Here is a 22,476-nt window from a genome sequence, read left to right as displayed (position 1 = left end):
ATAGTGAAAAGTGCTGAGCACTTATGAAAGGAAGTTATGTCTTTACTGGTTACATTGATTAAGTACATTTAAAAAGTGATTAAACTAATTTTGAAAGCCCCTTAAGTCTTGTTATGGACAGGTCTACAAAAGATACTTTTTATTCTATGTTTGCGGTCACTGCACAGGCAACGTGTTATTTTTTGGGTACAAATAGGTTATGTGAGCACTAATCCTCATCCTTATCATCATTATCTATTTACATAAAAACAAAAATTTTCATTAAAAACATACACAAAAGCAAAATAAGTACATACAAGATACAGGTGGTTTTTTGGAGAAGGAAAGGGAGGAAGGGAGTTAGAGGCAGCTTATGACTCCCATTATGACACAACCAGGCCTACAGTAGTTTTGGCACCTCCGCTACAAGGTGACTTGGCACTCGTTCTAAAAATTGCATTGATGGGAGGTCTGGTTTTTACTTAAAACAGTGCATAATTGTGAGTATGAGTATACAGTACATGTGACTCCCAGCTTGTGCTTAATGCTTACAAAGTAGACACATACTGTAATTATAATTATTGTTAATTATATTTTTACATTTTATATTTTGTTACATTTTTGCCTTCTCACAAAACAATAACTTTTTCTTTTTTCACATGTACCAAGGAATGTCCTACTGGAGTAGTTAATGAAGATACATTTAAACAGATTTATTCACAATTCTTCCCTCATGGAGGTAAGTGTTTTCTGTTATTTAATCCTGTATTTATTATTTTCACCTTTTAAGATTGACATGAGTCCCATCCAACCACTAAATAGCTGTCAAACAGAAAATAATAATGGGGAAGATGTACTAAGCTTTGAAAAGTGATAAAGTAGAGAGTGATAAAGTACCAAACAATCAGCTCCTAACTGCCATTTTCAAACACAGCCTGTAAAGTGACAGGAGCTGATTGGTTGGTACTTTATCACTCTCCACTTTATCACTTTTCAAGGCTTCGTACATTTCCCTGAATGTGCTTTACTTAATGTCAAGTTGTTTAAAATGTACCAAGCACAAAAATCGAATTCACTATTCAATATTAAACACTTTTTATGCTACTGCGGGATTGGTAAGCACTTCCACATTTAGAGGTGGGGTAACGCCTGGTAACAATTAATAATGTCATCATCAGCGATTAACACTGGGGCAAATTTCCTTTGCAAGCTAACATGATTAGATCTGGTGACATCTGGATATACAGTAGCTTCTATGTAATAGTTGAAGTGGCACTGGACCTTGTGCTACCTTGGCACATAAGCTATTAGATCCAGTGTCCCTCTGATCTAACAGAAAGCTGCAATTGCCCAGTTAGAACCAGATTTAATCATATTAGTGTGCATGGGAAATACATAAGGCTCTTGCTCTACCACATGCTGTCTACCTAATAATAAAAAAAATATTTTTTTAGAAGTAAAGTGTTATTAATATCTACTACATAAAAGAGCACAATAGGATAGACATACTGTACCTCTTGACAGGACACCTGGAGGGAGCACTGAGAATGAAGATGTACTGTTCATTTGTGTAACACTGATTATATAGTTGATAATATACAAATTATAAAGTGAAAATAAAAGGATGCTGTTATAATAAAATGAAGAATGAAGTTGCAGAGTGAGTGAAAGATACAGAAAACTAGATATAGAAAGTGCAGAAATAGCAGCAATAAAGTATACAATATTCCAACATTTAATAAGATAAATATAAAAAGGAAAAGAGAGCGGAAAGGAAGGGGGGAGGGGAGGAAAAAAAGTGGAGACAAAAGAGGGGAGAGAACAAAAGGTAGATGGGGTAATAGAGTCAGAGAGAAAGAGAGATAGACAGACAGGGGAAATAGACAGGGATAGAGGGGGAGAGACTGAAGGCCTGATTCAGACCCACTCGTGAGTGCTGAGCGCTCACAAGCGGGTCGATGGTGGCCCAGTGCGCATGCGCACGACAGAGCCGGCTCCGTCGTGCGCATGAGCGAGACCCGGATAGCGATGGGCAAACTGTCGCTCCGGGTCTCGTACCAAAGGGGGCATGCTGTCGATGTTGAGTGACAGCACACCCCCTTTGGTTGGTGGGCCCAGGGAGTGGCTGCCCAAACGAAGGCGTTCCCATGGGAATGGCTACCGTCTGGGGCCGGCCCCACTGACATCACAAGTGATGTCAGTGGGAGAGATTTCGGCTCTGTTTGAGCCGAAAGCACTCTAGGGCTTGCGGCAATGAGACTCTACCACAAGTGTCTCGTCGCAAGCCCGATGGTCGTGATGGTCAAGACCATCGCGACCATCTTCCTGGCCGCTTGCTATAGCTGTGGGTGGACACCCACAGCTATGTGAGCGGCCAGGAGGCCGCTCTAAAAAAACAGAAGGCCGGCCCTGATTCAGAGCGAGCGCTCTGTCAGAGCGTTCGGCTCTGAATCAGGCCCTGAGAGAAGAGGAAGGAGAGTGTGTGAGTGTAGCGGGTAAGTTCAGACGACCAATGAGAGATTGAGATGATGCAAACAAGTAGGCACTAAAAGGCAGAGTCAGTGTAATGACTTCTTACATAAAGTACACACAGTTCAGGAACAATAAATCAGCTTACATGAGTCAGCAGTTCAAATGAGCAGAGTATCAACCTCTCCCTCACATTTCCACTGACTAACTAAACTTACCAGGTTTTTATACCTTAGCTGGCTTTAATTGAGGTAAGGGTGGGGTTCCTCCCTGGCTACAGGGAGCTTATCCCATTTCCTCAGAATGTGGGAGAGACCCACTCTGTCACAGTGAGGAACAAGCAAGAGGGAGAGAGACATGATAAGGGAGGGGGAGAGAAAAAGAGAAATGGGAGGAAAAGGGGGAAAGAGATGGGAATGAAATGAGATAGATGGAAAAAAAATACAGACACAACAGTAAGTAAATATTTAAGCACCTCATTCTTCTTTTAACCCCATCTGACTCTCAAAATGCATTTTAGGGCACCCAAGGACTATGTGAAAATAAATTAATGTAACTGACAGTTATCCAAAACCTCTGAGAAGTCTCCAGCAACACAAAACTGTCTTTCCATCCATGGTCCTACCCCTCTTTTCTTCTTCAGGGTCCATAGGGTCCACAGAATCTACCTTGGGGTATGTAGTTGGAGAGATCCATTGCACCAAACAGCTACAGCTTTGAAGCTCCCAGCATGCACTGGTCCTCCTCCCTATATACCCCACCTCCAGCCACAGGCATTCAGTTTTTTTGTTTGGTGCACGGCAAGTATCCAGACGCACCTGTTTAACAGTGGGACTGCCTAGGCAGTCCCAGGCTTTTTCTTTTATGATTTACCTTAGTTTTTTTATTGAACTTCTGAGTCAAGCAGTACTAGGCGCCAAATAGGACGCAGATACTACGACTCCATCTACCTCCGCCAATGCCAAAACGCCAGTACCGCTATATGCCCTGGGGATTTTGGCGGGTCCCAGCGAGGCTTGGCTAGCGGCGTCGCTGGGGTCCGGACTGCGATCAGATTCATGGAGATGCCAGGTAAGCGATTCATCGTGAGGGGAATCATGCGCAATGCAGTCCAGGCCTCCGGTGTAGGAGATGCACCAGAGGCAGCTGCTGGTGAAGGCCTCATATAACGTGTACTCATTAAGGTGGCCGGGGCCATATCGTCTGTCACCGGGGATGGGTAGTAGATGCACTAGAGCGCATTAGTTAGCATCTACATCTGTCAGCGTACCCATGCTGTCAAAAATGCAGCTTAGGACAGATAGGCGCTGCCTCGGCCCCTCCTCCCCTGACACAGACGCAACTTACGGTTATGGATTCCCGCCTCTGGGTTGCTAATTCTGACCACCTCGTGTGTGACACGCTAGCAGTTCATTCACAGTTGTGCGTACTGCTGCAGGCTGGTTGTCTCCCTGTATACCTCTCCTCTGAGTCTGGTATATAGCGCTCTATATCCTGCCAATACCCCGGCGGGGCTGGTCAGTTGATTCAGAGTCAATTTGCAATAGCAATGTTTGTATTTATGCATTGTATGTTACTTCATCCTACCTGCTGTATATATACTGTGTTTTGTTTTCAAAACTGTCAGTTATATCTACCACTGTGTGTCTCCTTATCCCTCTGAAAAGGTGTGTGGGGTTTTTCATATGTAAAGGTCACACTGCATTTATACTGTACACCTTATACCGATCATACATTGGTCATATCTGAGGGTAAAGGTGAGAAGGGTGAGCTACCGGTGCTCAAGTCATGTAAATCCTGTTTTGCAGGCCTGTCTGAACAGGATTTTGTGCAAGAGGGATTGTGTAGTGCCTGTTGTAAACAGCCACCATTCTTATCTGGTACACCTGCACCTACACAAGAGCAGTGGCGTCCCTCCCTGCGGTGACACCCGATGTGGGGAGGGATTCCTTGAGCCCGGCTGAGCCACGCGCTCTGCCAAAAAGGGGTGTGGCCTCGTCGGAGGAGGCATGGTCTCAGGGAAAGGGGGCGTGGCTTCACGTCCCGAACCCGCCGGTTCTTACTACTTCGTTATCAATGGGGGGTGCCGGAGGTGCGGGCAGTGCAGGCTCAATCTCAGTGACAGTAGCCGAGTGTTGCACGTGATGTTACAGTGCAGCACCCGCCTCCTGTCACTGAGGGGGAGCCTGCACCTTGGTGTCACCCCTCGGAGGCTGACACCTGTGTGTGGCCCGCACCCCCCACACCCCCTTGTGACGGCACTGCACAAGGGCCATTGTGGGTGGCGTCTTGGTCGTAGGTTTTGTCGCATATGGTGGACAAGGTCGCAGCATCGCGTGTTCCTGCCACGATATTGCCTCCTACTGTGGGATACCCACAGCAGTTGCATCCTTCTATGTACATGTCCCCTATGAATCCCTGTTGGTTGATTCTTCTGCTCACTCTAGTAAGAGTATACTGCGGTCTGTAGCCCTCTGCAGGTAAAGCAAGTGAATAGTCCAGTTGCGGCAAAACTAGAGCATATGAGACATACTGTACCATCAAGCGCAGCCTGAGCATTCTACTGTATAACTATCACTGCTTACCCTCAACTACCAGGGTGTAGGGGGTTAAATTATATTTCACATTTACTTGTCTCTCCTGATTAGGTGGAGAACCTCAGCTGCAGGGGAATGTTTACTGAGGGGAGATTTAACCTCTATCTGAGTATACCTTTTTTTCCTAGGATCAAGGTATATAGCACTAGAATCCTTCCAACTTTTTTGTTGTGTAAAGTTGATTTAGTGCCAATTTGTAAATATATTTGTATGCACTTTTATCCTATCAAGGTGGTAGTGCCCACAGTGATTACATCCTGCCATGATGGAAAATTATGTCTTCTCGGTCCACCCTGCTTTCAGATTCTGATATCTCATCTGAGGGGGCAGAGGATATACAGGTTTTCTCCCACCGGGTAGAGGAGGAACGTAATTCATCAGTGAATGTTCCTCTCTAAGCAGGGGTGGTTCATTCAGTCCTCATATAGAAGATGAAGTACCGGCTCCTAACGCCCAGTAAACCTGGTGTTTAGACACTAAAGTGATTTAGGCTGGAATACCTCAATTTGATAGCTCACTGAGCGTATGGGGGGAAGTATGGAACACTCCAGATAGACTGTTCCAGATTCCAAAAAGGACTAATGTCTTTTTGCCCCTGTCTCCCGTAGGGAGAGTGCTTTAAGGGTGCAATCCCCAGAGGTGGTTGGTACAACTCCCTCATCAGGTTCTAAGCCATGTGGTCAATCATGCTGGCAATAGAATTTGAGGTTTTAAGGGTTCCCTGGACATACAGGATACATATCTGCATGTACCTATTGCACTGTTCCACCAGGTGTTTCTGAGTTTTGCTGTTGTCAGCAAAATTACCATTGCCCTTTGTTCTGTCCACAGCCCTTCGGGGGTGGGCAGAAGGGTGCGGTAAGCAAGATAATGGCAGTCATGGTGGCTCATCTCAGACGACAAGGAGTCAAGATACTACCATACTTGGATGACCTCCTGAGATTGGCAATCTCCAGAGGTGTTACAAAACCATCTCCAAATGATCATTGCTTGTCTACAAGAGTATGGCTATATAATTAATTGGAAAAAGTATTTCCTTTCTCCAACTCAGCCGATGGTACATTTGGGGGCATTGCTGTTGGGGCAGGGGACTCTTCTGCCAGTGGACAAGATTGCTGCCCTACAATTATGGGTGTGCCAACTGCTCTGCAATTCAGAGAGTGTCAGTTCACTTAGCAATGCAGGTGCTGGGCTCCATGTTATCCATCTTCGAGAGTAGCTGCAGATGACTCATTTAACAAGGGTCGTCTGATATGGGTCCCACATTGGGTGCTCTTCACGATGGATGCAAGTCTCCGAGGATGGGGAGTGGTGACAGGTCATCACATCTTTCAGGGAAGGTGGACGGCTCTGGAAAGTCACCGACAGATATGTTTTGGAGCTTCGTGCAGTGCTCATTCTGGAACAGAACCTCCTTCATGGTGGATTCAGTCCAGTAACATAACTGCAGTGGCCTATATCAACCATCAAGGAGGCACACTAAGTCTGGCAGCCATGAGGGAAGTGGCGAATATTTTGCTGTGGGCAGAATGCCATCTTCCAGCAATCTTGGCAATATTCATCCCAGGAGTCCTCATCTGGGAAGCGGACTTCCTATGTCGTCATGACATACATGCTGGAGAATGGGCTCTTCATCCGGACGTCTTTCAACTCCTGGTGGACAGGTGGGGACTACCAGACATAGACCTCATGGTATCATGCCACAGCCACAAGGTCCCCAGGTACGGCTCCAGAAAGGGACCCTCAGCCACCTTCATGGACACTCTGGCGGTAAGATGGAACTTCAGGTTGGCATACCTGTTTCCTCCGATATCCCTCCTCCCAGGAGTCTTCAGAAAGTTCAAGCAGGAAGGCGACAGGTTAATATTAATAGCTCCTGCCTGGCCCAGGAGACATTGGTTCACCGATCTAACATGTCTATCCATAGACAGGACACTTCCACTACCTCTACGACCAGATTTGCTGCCTATATCCCGATTTACCTCGGCTGGCTTTGATGGCGTGGCTATTAGGGCTTCTGTCTTAAAAGCCAAAGGTTTCTTTGCTTCTGTGATCCAGACAATGATGAGGGCAACGAAGCCTGCTTCAGCCCGCATCTATCACAGGATTTGGCATTCATATTTTCATTGGTGTTTCCAAACAAAATATGACGCTAAGGTTTTCAAGGTTTCAAGAGTACTTGCTATTCTGAAGGCTGGGTTAGACTTATGTCTGCGCCTGGCTACCTTGAGGGTTCAGGTGTCTGCTTTGTCAGTTTTGTTCCAGTGCAGAATTACGCCCCCGGAAGATGTAAGAACATTTTTGCAGGGGGTCCTATGACTGCAACCTCCGTTTGTCCTGCGGCGGCACCATGGGATTTATCCTTGGTTCTCAGGGCACTGCAAGCTCCCCCCTTTGAACCCTTTAAAAAGGTGGACTTAAAATGGTTTACAGCGAAGACACTTTTTCTCCTCGCTATCTCCTCAGCTCGTAGAGTTTCTGACTTGGCAGCACTGTCACTCTATTTGATTTTTTTATCAAAATAGAGCTATCCTTTGTACTAAGGTGGGTTACCTTCTGAAGGTAGTATCCCGTTTCCACATAAATGAAGAAATTGTAGTCCCGGCTTTTCAGTCTTCAAACCTGTCTACAGGTGAAGCTTCCTTGGATATGGTTTGAGCCCTTTGTATGTACGCGGATCGTACCAGCTCCATCAGGAAATCAGATTTGGTCTTTGTGTTATATGGGTTTCACAAACGAGGATGGCCTGCTAACAAACAGACTTTGGCTCGCTGGCTGCATACGACTATTGCTCAAATTTATATACAGGCTGATCTCCCTGTTCCTAACAAGGTGACAGCACATTCTACTCAGTCTGTCGGACTGTCGTGGGTGGTTAGACATGGCGCCTCGGCTGAACAGCTGTGCAAGGCAGCCACTTGGTCTTCCGTCCATACCTTTATCAAATTATATGCATTTGATACTTTTGCCTCCCAGGATGCTTCCTTTGGGCAGCGGATTCTCCTCTCTGCTCAGGAGTGTCCCCATCCTTAAGGGAACTGCTTTAGGATGTCCCCAAGGTAGATTCTATGGACCCTATGGACCCTGAAGAAGAAGATCAGAGTTATGGTATAACATACCTTAGGTAACTCTTTTTCCTTAAGGTCCATAGGGTCCACAAAGCACCCAACCTGATGCACCTCGCCTCAGTTCAGATCTGTTGTTTTCTTTTTGTATCACTGATTCCCTCTTTGTATTTTGAGAGTGTTTCTTGGGTACATTTTACTTCCTGCAGCACTTTCTGTCTCTTGCCATTAGGCTTGTTTACAAACTGAATGCCTGTGGCTGGAAGCGGGATATATAGGGAGGAGGACTAGTGCATGCTGGCAGCTTCAAAGCTGTAGCTGTTTTGTGCAATGGATCTCTCCAACTACATAACCCAAGGTAGATTCTGTGGACCCTATAGACCTTGAAGAAAAATAGTTATCTAAGGTATGTTATACCATAACTCTGATTTTATCCAAGCATAGAAATGTAGGACATGTGTGTTTTTATACAGTGTTGACCTTATCAAATCCAGTACCCAAAATGGCAACAAAATAGTTCTAAGCGTGTGAGATTTTGCAAGTTTCCAATCACAATGCAAATTGCATGTATTTATTATGTGTAAGAACCCTCAAAACTTGTGTGCAAGGACAGCATGTCATCAGGACGAAACCTCTCCAAACTAACATGCCCATCTCTGTTCTTCAGGCTTTGCATAATATATTAATATTTGGTATTGTTATATTTGGGAAAACTCAAAGATTACATTTAGAAATATATTTTAAGAATTCCTCATTTTTATGAATGGGAAGAATCATTTAGAATTAATTTCTACTCCTCTTTATAATATGCTGCTGCAAGAAAGTAAAAACCCCCCTCTCCCTCTATAGCAATATATGCTACTTGTGAACTACAGTAGTCAATTTATCAAAGGGGTCGATATAAGGCTTTTGCATATTATCAAAGCCCCCTCCTGGTGAAGACCTGTTTTGAGCATCAATAAAAAAAATCTTCTTTTTAGTGGGATCTTAATATATAGACCTCTAAGGAATAAAAAAACTGCACTAAAAAAATTACCTGTTTGACAAGCGTTCATCAAAGATATATTGACTGATAATTTTTAAAACCCGGTAATGATCTGAGATTAATGCACTCCAGAATGGTTGAAGTTTAACTTAGTTTTCCATACCTTACGGCAGAACTGTGGAAGCAGATAATGAAACACTGTTGATAAAAAATACATCATGTCATTTGAAAATCTAGATTCAACCGAATATTTCAAAGGAAGTAATTGGATCTTCATATAGACTTAACTCTAGGTACAATGATATACTTTATGTCTGGAATTAAGTATTTCCAGCTATCTTAAAGAGCTATGATCAATGAATTAAACCTTTAACTGCCAAAAGATAATCCCAATTTGCAGCTAGAAAAGTCCTATCCAAATTCATAGATTTTTCCTGGGAATAATTAATATATATATATATATATATATATATATATATATATATATATATATATATATCTTTACTCTACCTAAACAAATTTTGAGCAAAGATAGAGCAAATTTGGCAGTACAGTTGAGTGAATATCTTTAGATATCTTAAATCAAAGAGATAATAACAGAAACAAATTTCTACTAACTACTAATTGAGCTCATCTGAGGAATTAGAGCATCAATTTTATTTATTGACATCTAACGTTTATTGTATTACAAATGTACTTTTAGATGTTTTAACTATAAGAAAGTGGAAACATAAAGTGTACTTTTTTTTGTAAAAAGGTCAATATTTTTGTGGCTAAAGGTGCCCACACATATAGCGACATTTTACACGATTTGGCCGATTTCAACGAATCGTGACGACGAATCGGGTAAAAAAAGTACAAATCGTGAGTTTATACTCACGAGCACGATGCCGATGCGCGTCCCCGCTCGTCGTATATCGCATCTTCTGATCTGCCGTGCTGTAGGGCAGATTAGCCAACCATGAACACGATGGAAGCCGATCGTGAGGGTTTTTTAACTCACGATGAATCGTACGATTCATCACACAATGCAGAATTTGACTGACAGAAGCCTGGACACGGCCCATCGCCATCTTGTGCAGCATCGTGTATGGAGCTAGACAGTCGCACTTTGGAAGCCTGCACACTGAAGTGTTTTTTTGGACAAGTTTTGGTGAGTATTGGTACAGTTTAATACAACCACACTGACCACCAATATGTGCTCCCCACTGCCCACCAATGTGTGCCCCCAGGTAATAAATGCATGACCCAGCCACCGCCCACCGTATTGAGGTGGGCGGTGGCTGGGTCATGCATTAAGCTCCCACTGCCCACCAATGTGTGCCCCCAGGTAATAAATGCATGACCCAGCCAACGCCCGCCGTATTGAGGCGGGCGGTGGCTGGGTCATGCATTTAAGCTCCCACTGCCTACCAATGTGTGCCCCCAGGTAATAAATGCATGACCCAGCCACCGCCCGCCTCAATACGGCGGGCGGTGGCTGGGTCAAGCATTAAGCTCCCACTGCCCACCAATGTGTGTAATACATCAAAAAAAGAAATAAATAAACACGTATTTTACAAAAAAATCACCATACATTACATTTAAAAACACACATTATTTAAAGCTTTGGGTCTTCTACCTTTCAGTCTCCAGCTATTGTGGAACTACAGATCCCAGGATGACCTGCCACCCACCTTTGAAACTGTTTTTAGGGCATCCTGGGATCTGTAGTTCTACCACAACGACAGGCCCAAAGGTGGAAAACCCATACTGTCAAACAAAGAAAAACATTATATTACCAAGCAATAAACACATAACATTCCTGTAAAAGAAAACATGATTAGAATACCATAACAAACCTTTAAAAACCTGTAAAAAAGAAAATATTAAAACATTAAAATGTGAACTATAACAACATTACATTTAACAAAACTATATACACAAATATTTAAATGTCCTTTTTTTTCTTATTCATAGATAATGTCCATGGATTCTGAACGTGAATTCGTTACAGGATTCATTGAAATCCTGCACTCGAAAGACTGTCTGTGGAAGATCAGTTCTCGGAAGTACCACAATAAGTCGCACAAGTTGGCCGCACTCGAGGAACTGTTGGTGTATACGAAAAAATACATATCTGATGCAGACCTGAAAACTGTACGGCAAAAGATTCAAAATCTCAGGACAGTGTACATCAAAGAAAAAAAGAAGGTGGATGACTCCAAAAAATCAGGAGCGGCTACAGATGAAATATATACTCCTGCGCTGTGGTACTACCAAATGATGTCATTCATCAGTGAACAAGAGCCTCAAAGGGAATCAATCATCTTGATGTCTGAGCGTGAGGGAGATGAGGAGGTTGCAGAAGTCTTGGTAAGTAGTGACACAGTTTAAAGCAAAATCCTTAATGTTTTTGTTGTTAAATCCCAAATGTCCAATTTAGTCAGTAGTTCACAGACAGTCCTCCTGCCATGGTACAGCACCTGGTCCATTGAAATAGGTCATGTACTCCTCCCTCACTTCTTTGGCACGTGCGGTGGATGTTGCTGTAGTTGGTGGTGCAGACACAGATGTCAAATGTTCAATGTCCTCCAGAGGTCCTACATCTTCTGGTCTAGCTGGGACTGGTCCTCGTTGAGTAGATTTTCTTCGCAAAAAGTTGTGCAGCACACAGCACGCCATCACGACCCAGTCTATCTTCTCCACATGTAGATTGATGGTGGTGTGGAAAATGCGGAAGCGGTTGCTCATTATTCCAAACGCATTTTCCACAATGCGCCGTGCCCGGGATAGACGGTAGTTGTATATCCTTTTCTCTCTGGTCAGACCCCTGTGTGCAAATGGCTTCATCACATGTTCATGTAATGCAAAAGCCTCGTCTGCAACGAAAACGTAATTTAGGCCGTGCTTTGTCTTGTCCAGTGAGGGCAGGTTGAGGGTTTTGTTGGCAGTCTCTGGTAGAAAGCCGTCTTTTTGAAGGACCCACCATCCGAAGCACGCCCATTCTTGCCGACATCCACAAACAGAAATTCGTAGTTGGCATTCACCACTGCCATGAGAACGATGCTGAAGAATCCTTTGTAGTTGTAGTAATATGATCCGGTGTTGGCAGGTGGGTTGATGCGAATGTGTTTCCCATCGATGGCTCCTCCGCAGTTAGGGAAATTCCAACATTGTTCAAAATCTTCTGCGATGCTGGTCCACTCCTCCATGGTGTTAGAAAACTGTAAAAATTGTAAAAAAGATGTTAAAACATGACTATAATATTTTTTAGATCTTTTTTCCCTATATAGACTCCCACCCAAGACCCTGATTTAACATCCACACCGGACCTCAGTCTGCTCGGTGGCGACAGTTATCCGGAGAATAGCACACAAGTGGAAACTCAAGTTCCACCTGGACCCTCATCTTCTCAACAACCCCAAAAAAAGAAAAAAAAACAAGGCAGAAAGGAGAATTTTACAGAACGTGAGGACCATTTTTTACAAAACGGAGAACGGCTGCTGCAGAAACCCCCAGATGCAATAGATGATTTCACAGCTCATGTGAACAGCACATTGAGAAATCTGGATGCAGATATCCAAAGAAATTTTTTAAGGTTAAACTACGACCTCTTGAGTCGCTGTATGAGCAAAAATATCTCAAATTCTACATACATTGCAGTTCCAATGCTATTTTCCACTGCCCCAAATAGGTATGTCCGCCCCCCCCTGCCCAGTTAGATATTACTCCCCCACCAAGCACCCCAAGCACCAGCACCACCTTGTATAATGCTCTGCTGGATGCAGCAGATGAGTCGCCCCAATATACAGAGATGTACATTTTTTCTTGATTTTAATATCACCAAATTTTATGAATTCTAATAGGTGCTTGCTGCATGGGATAGGGTGGTGATGACGCCATTTGGACAAGGTCACTACGCACATGGCACAAGTACACATTGCTGGAAGCCGGGGCCACAATTTGTACTTGTTCCATATGTGTTTTGGCCTGTTCAAACTGGCGTCTGACCCACCCTATCACATACAGCCGGCTACCTATTGGGATTCATAAAATTTGGTGATATTTAATTTGGTTGTTTTTTTGTCTTGCTTTTAATGTCACCACATTTTATGAATTCTAATAGGGGCTTGCTGCATGGGATAGGGTGGTGATGACGCCATTTGGACAAGGTCACTACGCACATGGCACAAGTACACATTGCTGGAAGCCGAGGCCTGTTCAAACTGGCATCTAACCCACCCTATCACATACAGCCAGCTACATATTGGGATTCATAAAATTTGGTGATAATGTTCTTTTGTAAAGTTGTTATAAACAAAGTATTTTGCAAACAGTTTAGTGCACACTTTCAGTTGCCTGCAGGTCAGTGCACATTGTACTAAATTAAGGATATTTTTTTCTTTGTTTTAGAAAAAAATAAAAAAAAAAATTTTCTTTACACAAGAAAACAAAGTGTGGTGTTTTTTTTAACTTACCTTGCAATAATGGTACTGTAGCACTTTTACGATGGCTTTGCAGGTCTCCGGAATGATGACACCCAAGGACTGAGGTGAGATGAGTGTCCCAAACTTCAGGTCTTCCATTGACCTTCCTGTAGCCAGGTACCTTAGGGTAGCCACCAGTCTGTCTTCAGCAGGGATTGCCCTCCGCCACCTTCTGTCCTGTCTCTTGATGTGGGGGGTCACCAGATGCAGCAATTTTTGGAAGCTGGCGTCATCCATGCGCAGGTAGTTCCGATAGTCGTCCGGGTTGTTCTCCTTGATCTCCATCAGCAGGGACATGTGAGAGCGGGTATCACTTTGCAGCAGCCACTCCTTGATCCAGCATGCTCTCGCCCTTCTTCGCTGGGCCCTCTTCCTAATCTCCCGGACCCCAGCTTCAGCGACCAACACTCTATACTAATAGGGACACATCAGTACAGAATTCAGGAACAGGATAGAATGCAGGTAGGTAGCACACACTTGCAGGTAGAAGAAACTTTGTATAAGGCAAGCCAAATACAAAGAGCACAGTAGCAATGTACAGGATTCAGCAGGAATACACCTAGCCTAATCTAGTAGCAGAGCAGAATGTACACAGAGTGCCTGCTTTATATACTCCCTAGATAGCCCCTCCCATTGTTATGGCTATTTAAATTTCCCACCAATAGTCAAGAGCCTGTTTTTTTTTTTTTCAACTCACGATTTGTTATGGCCAATCTCACGATACGTACGATCCGATAGATAGTGAGATCGTAAGACAGATTGGGTGTCTTTTTTCCAAAATCGTGATCACGACGGCAAGGGAGCTCCTGTGAAAGTTCATGAGGAAATTGGCCATAAAATCGTATCGTGAGCACATCGGTATATGTGTGGGCACCTTAACACTGTTTTAAATTGTTTTATTGATTCCAATGTAAACACTTTAAAAAAAAAATAAGCATGTTTAAACATGCAATACAAATGCCACAGATTTCAAGTTAAAATATAATTAATAAGATAGATCTCATATCTCATAGAGTTTCCCTGCCCCACTCCATACCTTTCCTTCCCCTCTTTTCCTTACAATTACAAAATTTGAATAAAACACAGCATCAGAACCTAACAATGTAACAAATGTACCTGTTATTCTTTAGGTTGCATGTGTTGACAATTTGTGAATCTACTGTTATTCCTCTTATATACTTTAATTTTTTTCTGTATATTATTGTTTGATATACACTGTATTTCCTGTTGTTATAAATATATATATTTTTAAAGTTCTTTGTGAGTATAATTGTTTTTAGAACTTTTTTTTTTGATAGCACAAATGTAAAACTTGGCAACATTACAGAACACAATGGGCTCAATCCAAGTAGCCACTAAAGGGGCGAGTTGCCGTTGTAATGGTGTAGAAATGTCGGCAACGGCACCACAATTTGCCCCTCTCACAGCCCAATCTCACCCTGCACTTGCACATTTTTGTACACAGCCCTAAGGAGAGATCAGGGAGGACAGGAACCTCCCGTGGAGCAGAAGGGCAAATCCACAAGTCCAGACGCACCATAAGTGCAGCATACAGAGGGAACTCACACCTAATTGGATTGGAGTCCAAAAAGTCAGGTTATAGAGATAAGGGCAGAGGAGGTGGAGAGGGTGGAGTAGATGAAACATGAAGCAGGTGAAAAGTGTATATCAAAGAGCTAATACATGGGAAGAGAATGTTAAGTTTTGTGAAGGAGGAATAGGGGTCATCATGGCGGAAGAGGAGAGTGTGAAGAGACAAAGAGGAGTTTCCCCTGAATTGCCAGCTAGCCCATACTGTGGTGAAGAGGTCAGGACTGTCATATAGGTGGTAGGTAATCTTTTCCATGCATACAGCATGGCTTTTGGCCGCTGAGATAGAAGGTGGTATCATCTGTTACCAGTAGGACACAATCAGGGGCGTATCTATAATGGGTGTAGGGTGTGCGGGGAACACAGGCCCCTGGGTCCAGGGGGGCCCTGCACCGCACACCCTGCACCCATAATATTACAGTACTTACCTCTCAGAAGTCCCACGTCGGCACAGGCATTTTCCCATCGTTTGCGCATGCGCAGTACAGGGAAAGTGGCCGCCGTGACCATTTTCCCGGTGACCTGTGCATACACTATAGACTCTGGGCACACTCTAGTACCCAGAGTCTATAACTCCGGCACTGGCCGCGCACAGCTCAGTGCGCTGCCGGCCGCCGGGGGGAGAGGAGGGGGCCTATGTCGGAGACTGCACATGGGCCCCCTCCTCTCTATAAACACCCTGGACACAATCATAAACTTGGCAGGAAGCTTCCTCTGTGGCCAAAATTTCTACAACAGGTAGGATCTGTCGGGATCCGGTCTATAGATCTACAGTAAAAAGGTTGACAATGTCTTGATAGACACCAGATGTTAGACAGACAATAGGTCGACAGGGACAAAAGGTCAACAGGGACAAAAGGTCGACACACTAAAGGTCGACATGCAAGAATGTTGACATGTACAAATGGTCAACAGGGTCAAAAGGTCAACACAAAAATGGTTGACACATGATTTTTTTGTTTTGTTAGGGTTAGACACCTACCGGAGGTTTGGGGGAGATGTACTAAGCCTCTCTACCTTATATATGATATAGATATATAGGAGGAGATGTTCTAAGCCTCTCTAACTTAAATATGATATAGATATATAGGGGAAGATGTACTAAGCCTATCTACCTTATACTGTATGTGATATAGATATATAGGGGAAGATGTACTAAGCCTCTCTACCTTATATATGATATAGATATACAGTATAGGGGGAGATGTACAAAGCGTCTTTACCTTATATATGATATAGATATATAGGGGGAGATGTACTAAGCCTCTACCTTATAATATAGATATATAGGGGGAGATGTACTAAGGCTCTCCAACTTAAATATGATATAGATATATAGGGGAAGATGTACTAAGCCTCTCTACCTTATACTGTATGTGATATAGATATATAGGGGGAGATGTACTAAGCCTCTCTACCTTATATATGATATAGATATACAGTATAGGGGGAGATGTACAAAGCCTCTTTACCTTATATATGATATACCGTATATACTCGAGTATAAGCCGAGTTTTTCAGCACATTTTTTGTGCTGAAAAAGCACCCCCTCGGCTTATACTCGAGTCATGCCCGCATGGTATGCTGCTGAGTAGCGTACCATGCGGGCCGCGGTGCAGACTGTGTCACTGTGACACAGCCTGCACCGCGTGTGTAGCGCTGACCGGACGGAGTTCAGTCAGCACTACACACTGCCAAACACACAGCCACCGGAGCCGGCAGCTATGTGTTTGGTATAATCAGCAGCCGCTGAGAGTCTGTCAGACTCTCAGCGGCTACTGCTGCTCCCACTGCGGGAGCCATCTTCCGGCTCCCGCAGTGGGTAATGGGAGAGACGTCGTCATGACGATGTCTCTCCCATTATGCAAAGAGGCGGAGGAGCCTGTAGCAGCGTCGGGACCAGGAGCGGGGTTACAGGTAAGTGTTTGGTTTTTTTAAATTTCTTTCTGCTGGGGGGGGTACTACCAGGGGGGGGGGATATCGCTACTGGGGGCACTACCAGAGGGGGGGGATTAATAATGGGGTAACTACCAGGGGGGGATGTTGCTACTGGGGGCACTACCAGGGAGGGGGGGAATACTGGGGGCACTACCAGGGGGGATGTTGCTACTGGGGGCACTACCAGGGGGGTTAATACTGGGGGCACTACCAGGGGGGGATATTGCTACTGGGGGCACTACCGGGGGGGGGATTAATACTGGGAGCACTACTAGGGGGGGATATTGCTACTGGGGGCACTACCAGGGGGGGTTAATACTGGGGGCACTACCAGGGGGGGATATTGCTACTGGGGGCACTACCAGGGGGGGATTAATACTGGGGGCACTACTAGGGGGGGATATTGCTACTGGGGGCACTACCAGGGGGGGATTAATACTGGGGGCACTACCAGGGGGGGATATTGCTACTGGGGCACTACCAGGGGGGTATTACTACTGGGGGCACTACCAGGGGGGATATTACTACTGGGGGCACTACCAGGGGGGGATTACTACTGGGGGCACTACCAGGGGGGGATTACTACTGGGGACAGTACCAGGGGGGGATTACTACCAGTAGCTGCTGCATTTCCCACCCTAGGCTTATACTCGAGTCAATAAGTTTTCCCAGTTTTTCGTGGTAAAATTAGGTACCTCGGCTTATATTCGGGTCGACTTATACTCGAGTATATACGGTAGATATATTGGGGGAGATGTACTAAGCCTCTCTAACTTATATATGATATAGATATATAGGGGGAGATGTACTAAGCCTCTACCTTATAATATAGGTATATAGGGGGAGATGTACTAAGGCTCTCTAACTTAAATATGATATAGATATATAGGGGAAGATGTACTAAGCCTCTCTACCTTATACTGTATGTGATATAAATATATAGGGGGAGATGTACTAAGCCTCTCTACCTTATATATGATATAGATATACAGTATAGGGGGAGATGTACAAAGCCTCTTTACCTTATATATGATATAGATATATGGGGGAGATGTACTAAGCCTCTCTATCTTATATATGATATAGATATATAGGAAGAGATGTTCTAAGCCTCTCTAACTTATATATGATATAGATATATAGGGGGAGATGTACTAAGCCTCTCTACCTTATAATATAGATATATAGGGGGAGATGTACTAATGCTCTCTAACTTAAATATGATATAGATATATTGGGGAAGATGTACTAAGCCTCTCTACCTTATACTGTATGTGATATAGATATATAGGGGAAGATGTACTAAGCCTCTCTACCTTATATATGATATAGATATACAGTATAGGGGAGATGTACAAAGCCTCTTTACCTTATATATGATATAGATATATAGGAGGAGATGTACTAAGCCTCTCTATCTTATATATGATATAGATATATAGGGTGAGATGTACTAAGCCTCTCTACCTTATAATAAAGATATATAGGGGGAGATGTACTAAGGCTCTCTAACTTAAATATGATATAGATATATAGGGGAAGATGTACTAAGCCTCTCTACCTTATACTGTATGTGAATAGATATATAGGGGGAGATGTACTAAGCCTCTTTACCTTAAATATGATATAGATATACAGTATAGGGGTAGATGTACAAAGCCTCTTTACCTTATATATGATATAGATATATAGGGGGAGATGTACTAAGCCTCTCTATCTTATATATGATATAGATATATAGGAGGAGATGTTCTAAGCCTCTCTAACTTATATATGATATAGATATATAGGGGGAGATTTACTAAGCCTCTCTACCTTATAATATAGATATATAGGGGGAGATGTAGTAAGGCTAACTTAAATATGATATAGATATATAGGGGAAGATGTGCTAAGCCTCTCTACCTTATACTGTATGTGAAATAGATATATAGGGGAAGATGTAATAAGCCTCTCTACCTTATATATGATATAGATATACAGTATAGGGGGAGATGTACAAAGCCTCTTTACCTTATATATGATATAGATATATAGGGGGAGATGTACTAAGCCTCTCTAACTTAAATATGATATAGATATATAGGGGAAGATGTACTAAGCCTCTCTACCTTATACTGTATGTGATATAGATATATAGGGGGAGATGTACTAAGCCTCTCTACCTTATATATGATATAGATATACAGTATAGGGGGAGATGTACAAAGCCTCTTTACCTTATATATGATATAGATATATAGGGGAGATGTACTAAGCCTCTCTATCTTATATATGATATAGATATATAGGAGGAGATGTTCTAAGCCTCTCTAACTTATATATGATATAGATATATAGGGGGAGATGTACTAAGCTCTCTACCTTATAATATAGGTATATAGGGGGAGATGTACTAAGGCTAACTTAAATATGATATAGATATATAGGGGAAGATGTACTAAGCCTCTCTGCCTTATACTGTATGTGATATAGATATATAGGGGAAGATGTAATAAGCCTCTCTACCTTATATATGATATAGATATACAGTATAGGGGGAGATGTACTAAGCCTCTCTACCTCATATATGATATAGATATACATTATAGGGGGAGATGTACTAAGCTTCTCTACCTTATATATGATATAGCTATATAAGGGGAAATGTACTATGTCTCTCTAACTTATATATTATATAGATATAATACATTCACTCATAGCTATACTGTATACTCACAGCACTTTAAACAATAAAAATGATACAAATAATCACAATAAAGTATAAAAGCAAAACATTCTTTATTTCCATACAACTCTTCGACAACACTGGATCCTCTCATGCATAAGGTTATGATGTCATTGCAATACAAATGATATGAAACACTTTAAGTATATCACATAGAAATCAAAAGGACTTAGGCCCTCATTCAGAGCCGCTCGTTGCGTTCCGATGTTGTGACACCGCGCATGCGCCGGTGTAACACTGCGCATGTGCGTACGGCAGATTGCGAGTTTTTTTTCACTCGTACGGCAAATTGCGAACAGGAAGTGACATGTCAAATGTGATGGACAGAACAGGCCGTTTTTGGGCGGTGACGGGGGTGGAGATGGCGAAACGCAGGCGTGGCGAGGCGTTTTTGGGGCGTACATAAATTAGCTCATGCGAACGTCCAATGTGTTCGTACCAACTCATACGTCACTGGCTGATCCTCTTTCCGTTCAAACTGCTCGCACAGCTGAGGGTCTGGATTACTTGACCACCATGGCGATGGCCTTGTCCTTTTGCCCGGGCCTCCACGATGTTTCATCAATTTATCACGGCTTGTCAGATAAACAATCAACTTTGGCTTGAAAACCAGCTTGTTTATTTATTTATTTATTTTCACTTTGTAATAGCACAAAACCGTACGCAGCTGAAAATCTCGGCTGCTAATTTCAGGATTACACAATCAATTAGCGTTTTTTGGTAGTAATGTATTTTACAATTTGGTTACTATTTTTGCATTTTGTAACAATATTGTATTCATCTTTGTGTGTATTGTAACCTTTTGCATTTTTTTTATTTTTTTTTTAACATTTATTCCAAAGTTTTTTTTAAACTAACATTTTGTTTTAACCCTTGATTTTTTGAAAGTCCCAAACTCCGATTTCGTTTTTCCCTTGTGGGCCAGAATTAAGTATAAAATAATTGTCAATTAATGTCACAATACAGTTGAGAACAATTTGTAGGTTTTATTTGCCAAACACATTTTTAAACAAATCATGTGCATTGTCATGTACATTTTTGGGGTCCTTGTTACCCACTAATATTGGACACATATTTTTGGATTAAATGATATTTTTGGAACACAAACGAAAAAAAAATTAAAAACAATGCACAAGAAAGGAGAGGGAAGTTTTGGCCAGAAAGGAATATGGGGCAAGCACAGAAGGAGTGTGGGCAAAGTAGCCAGTGCTATCATCGTTTCTTGCCCCGTTTGGCTGGGGTAGGGTGGGCGCCAGACCGGCTCCGGGATGTCCTCTGGCTGGCCTGTCCAGAGGCAGATGTTGTGGCCTCTGGACTAGGCACAGGACTAGGCACATTTGGAGGAATGGCTGTTGTTGTGCCAGAGGTGGAGGATCCTGATGTTCCGGCAGGAAGGGAGGTCGGCTCCACCATGTGCTGACGAACGAGCTGCTCCAGGGCATTGGCGATTCGGATGTTGGCCCTGGTATTTTCAGCCAGGGCCTGACCAATGGTCACGTTGGCCGCCGCATTTTGCTCCAGGGCCTCAGCCACCCGTAGCAGACTGGCGTCCATCCTCTGCAGAATCTCCGTATGGGAATCCGATTTAAAATTGAGTTCTGTGAGGAGTGCCACTGCTTGCGAGGGGGATTGCCCAGGACTGGTTTCTGCAGGGTCCTCAGCCGGATGTACTGGTTCCTCCCCTGCAGAGCCAGCAGAAATTCAGCACCCAAGTCTCCCCTCTGGAGGAGACTCATCCGCCTGTGTCTCTGTGAGAAAAAAGAGAAAAGAGGAACATTACAATCTACATATTGTCACAATTACATTTCAGAGTTGGTTACATCACAACATTTACCTGGGACAACATGAGGAGCCGCAAAGTCTGGCATGTCCGTATCCATGTGGACACGCCAAACACCTCCACATCCTGCACACACCCCTGTGCCAGCTCTTCCAAATCATTAAACTCCAATGACACAGGGGTGGGACCCCCACCTGTCCCCCTTGCATGCCTAGCCCTGTCCGCCATTTTTTGTTTCAGGCGATATTTGAAGTCTTGCCATCTGTGGGTTAAAAAGTAGCCATTATTCCTGCATTTTTGTTTTTTTTGGTTTTAGGGGGGTCAAGTTTTTACTTACCGCCGTTTGACATCCCTGGCTAGACGGACATAATCACCCACCCTATTGACAGCACTGGCTATCTCCTCCCACATTCTCCACTTCTAGCTTGCACCCATATTCCTGTCTGCCTGTGACAGGATGTCCACACACTTCTGAACCAAAACCTCCATCTCCTTTCTTGTGAATTGTGGCTGCCTTTTCTTTTTCCCTGCTTTGCCCGGAATACTGGGCCCAGCAGCCTCTTCCATGTCATCCTCCACACCTATTTTTAAAAAAATTGAGAAATTGGAGCATGCAAACTTTCACTATATTATGTTTCAAAATAATCCTTGTTTGGAAATGCCTGAAAAACTTACCGGCCGCCTCTTGGCCATTGTTTGGCTGGTCTGTAGTCATTTCTTATAGCAAAACAAGAAATACACCAGACCGTTTTTTTTGGGTCGTGACGTATTTATACATGAGTCCTTATTTTTCGGCCGCATCATTGATTGTGCGTTCCTATGATCCCTCCTTAATTTGAGCGGGAAAATAAACACTATTTATGGCTTTGGCCGTCT

The 22,476-nt window shown here is 43.4% G+C and overlaps 1 protein-coding gene across 4 annotated transcripts in view; it reads left to right on the top strand.

The window, feature by feature from the left end:
- Positions 1-22,476, top strand: part of KCNIP1 (potassium voltage-gated channel interacting protein 1) — a 557,205-nt gene that overhangs the window by 485,506 nt on the left and 49,223 nt on the right. For all 4 annotated transcript variants that reach the window (XM_088458909.1, XM_088458908.1, XM_088458911.1 and 1 more), the window contains one exon: positions 649-718. In XM_088458909.1, the coding sequence (XP_088315035.1) occupies positions 649-718 (70 nt within the window). The remainder of the gene's footprint in view (positions 1-648; positions 719-22,476) is intronic.

Source organism: Taudactylus pleione, unplaced genomic scaffold, assembly GCF_031769625.1.
Source record: "Taudactylus pleione unplaced genomic scaffold, aTauple2 ptg000864l, whole genome shotgun sequence".
NCBI classification, from domain to species: Eukaryota; Metazoa; Chordata; class Amphibia; order Anura; family Myobatrachidae; genus Taudactylus; species Taudactylus pleione.
The sequence above is the reverse complement of the archived record's forward strand: the minus strand, read 5'-3'. Positions and strand labels throughout refer to the sequence as shown.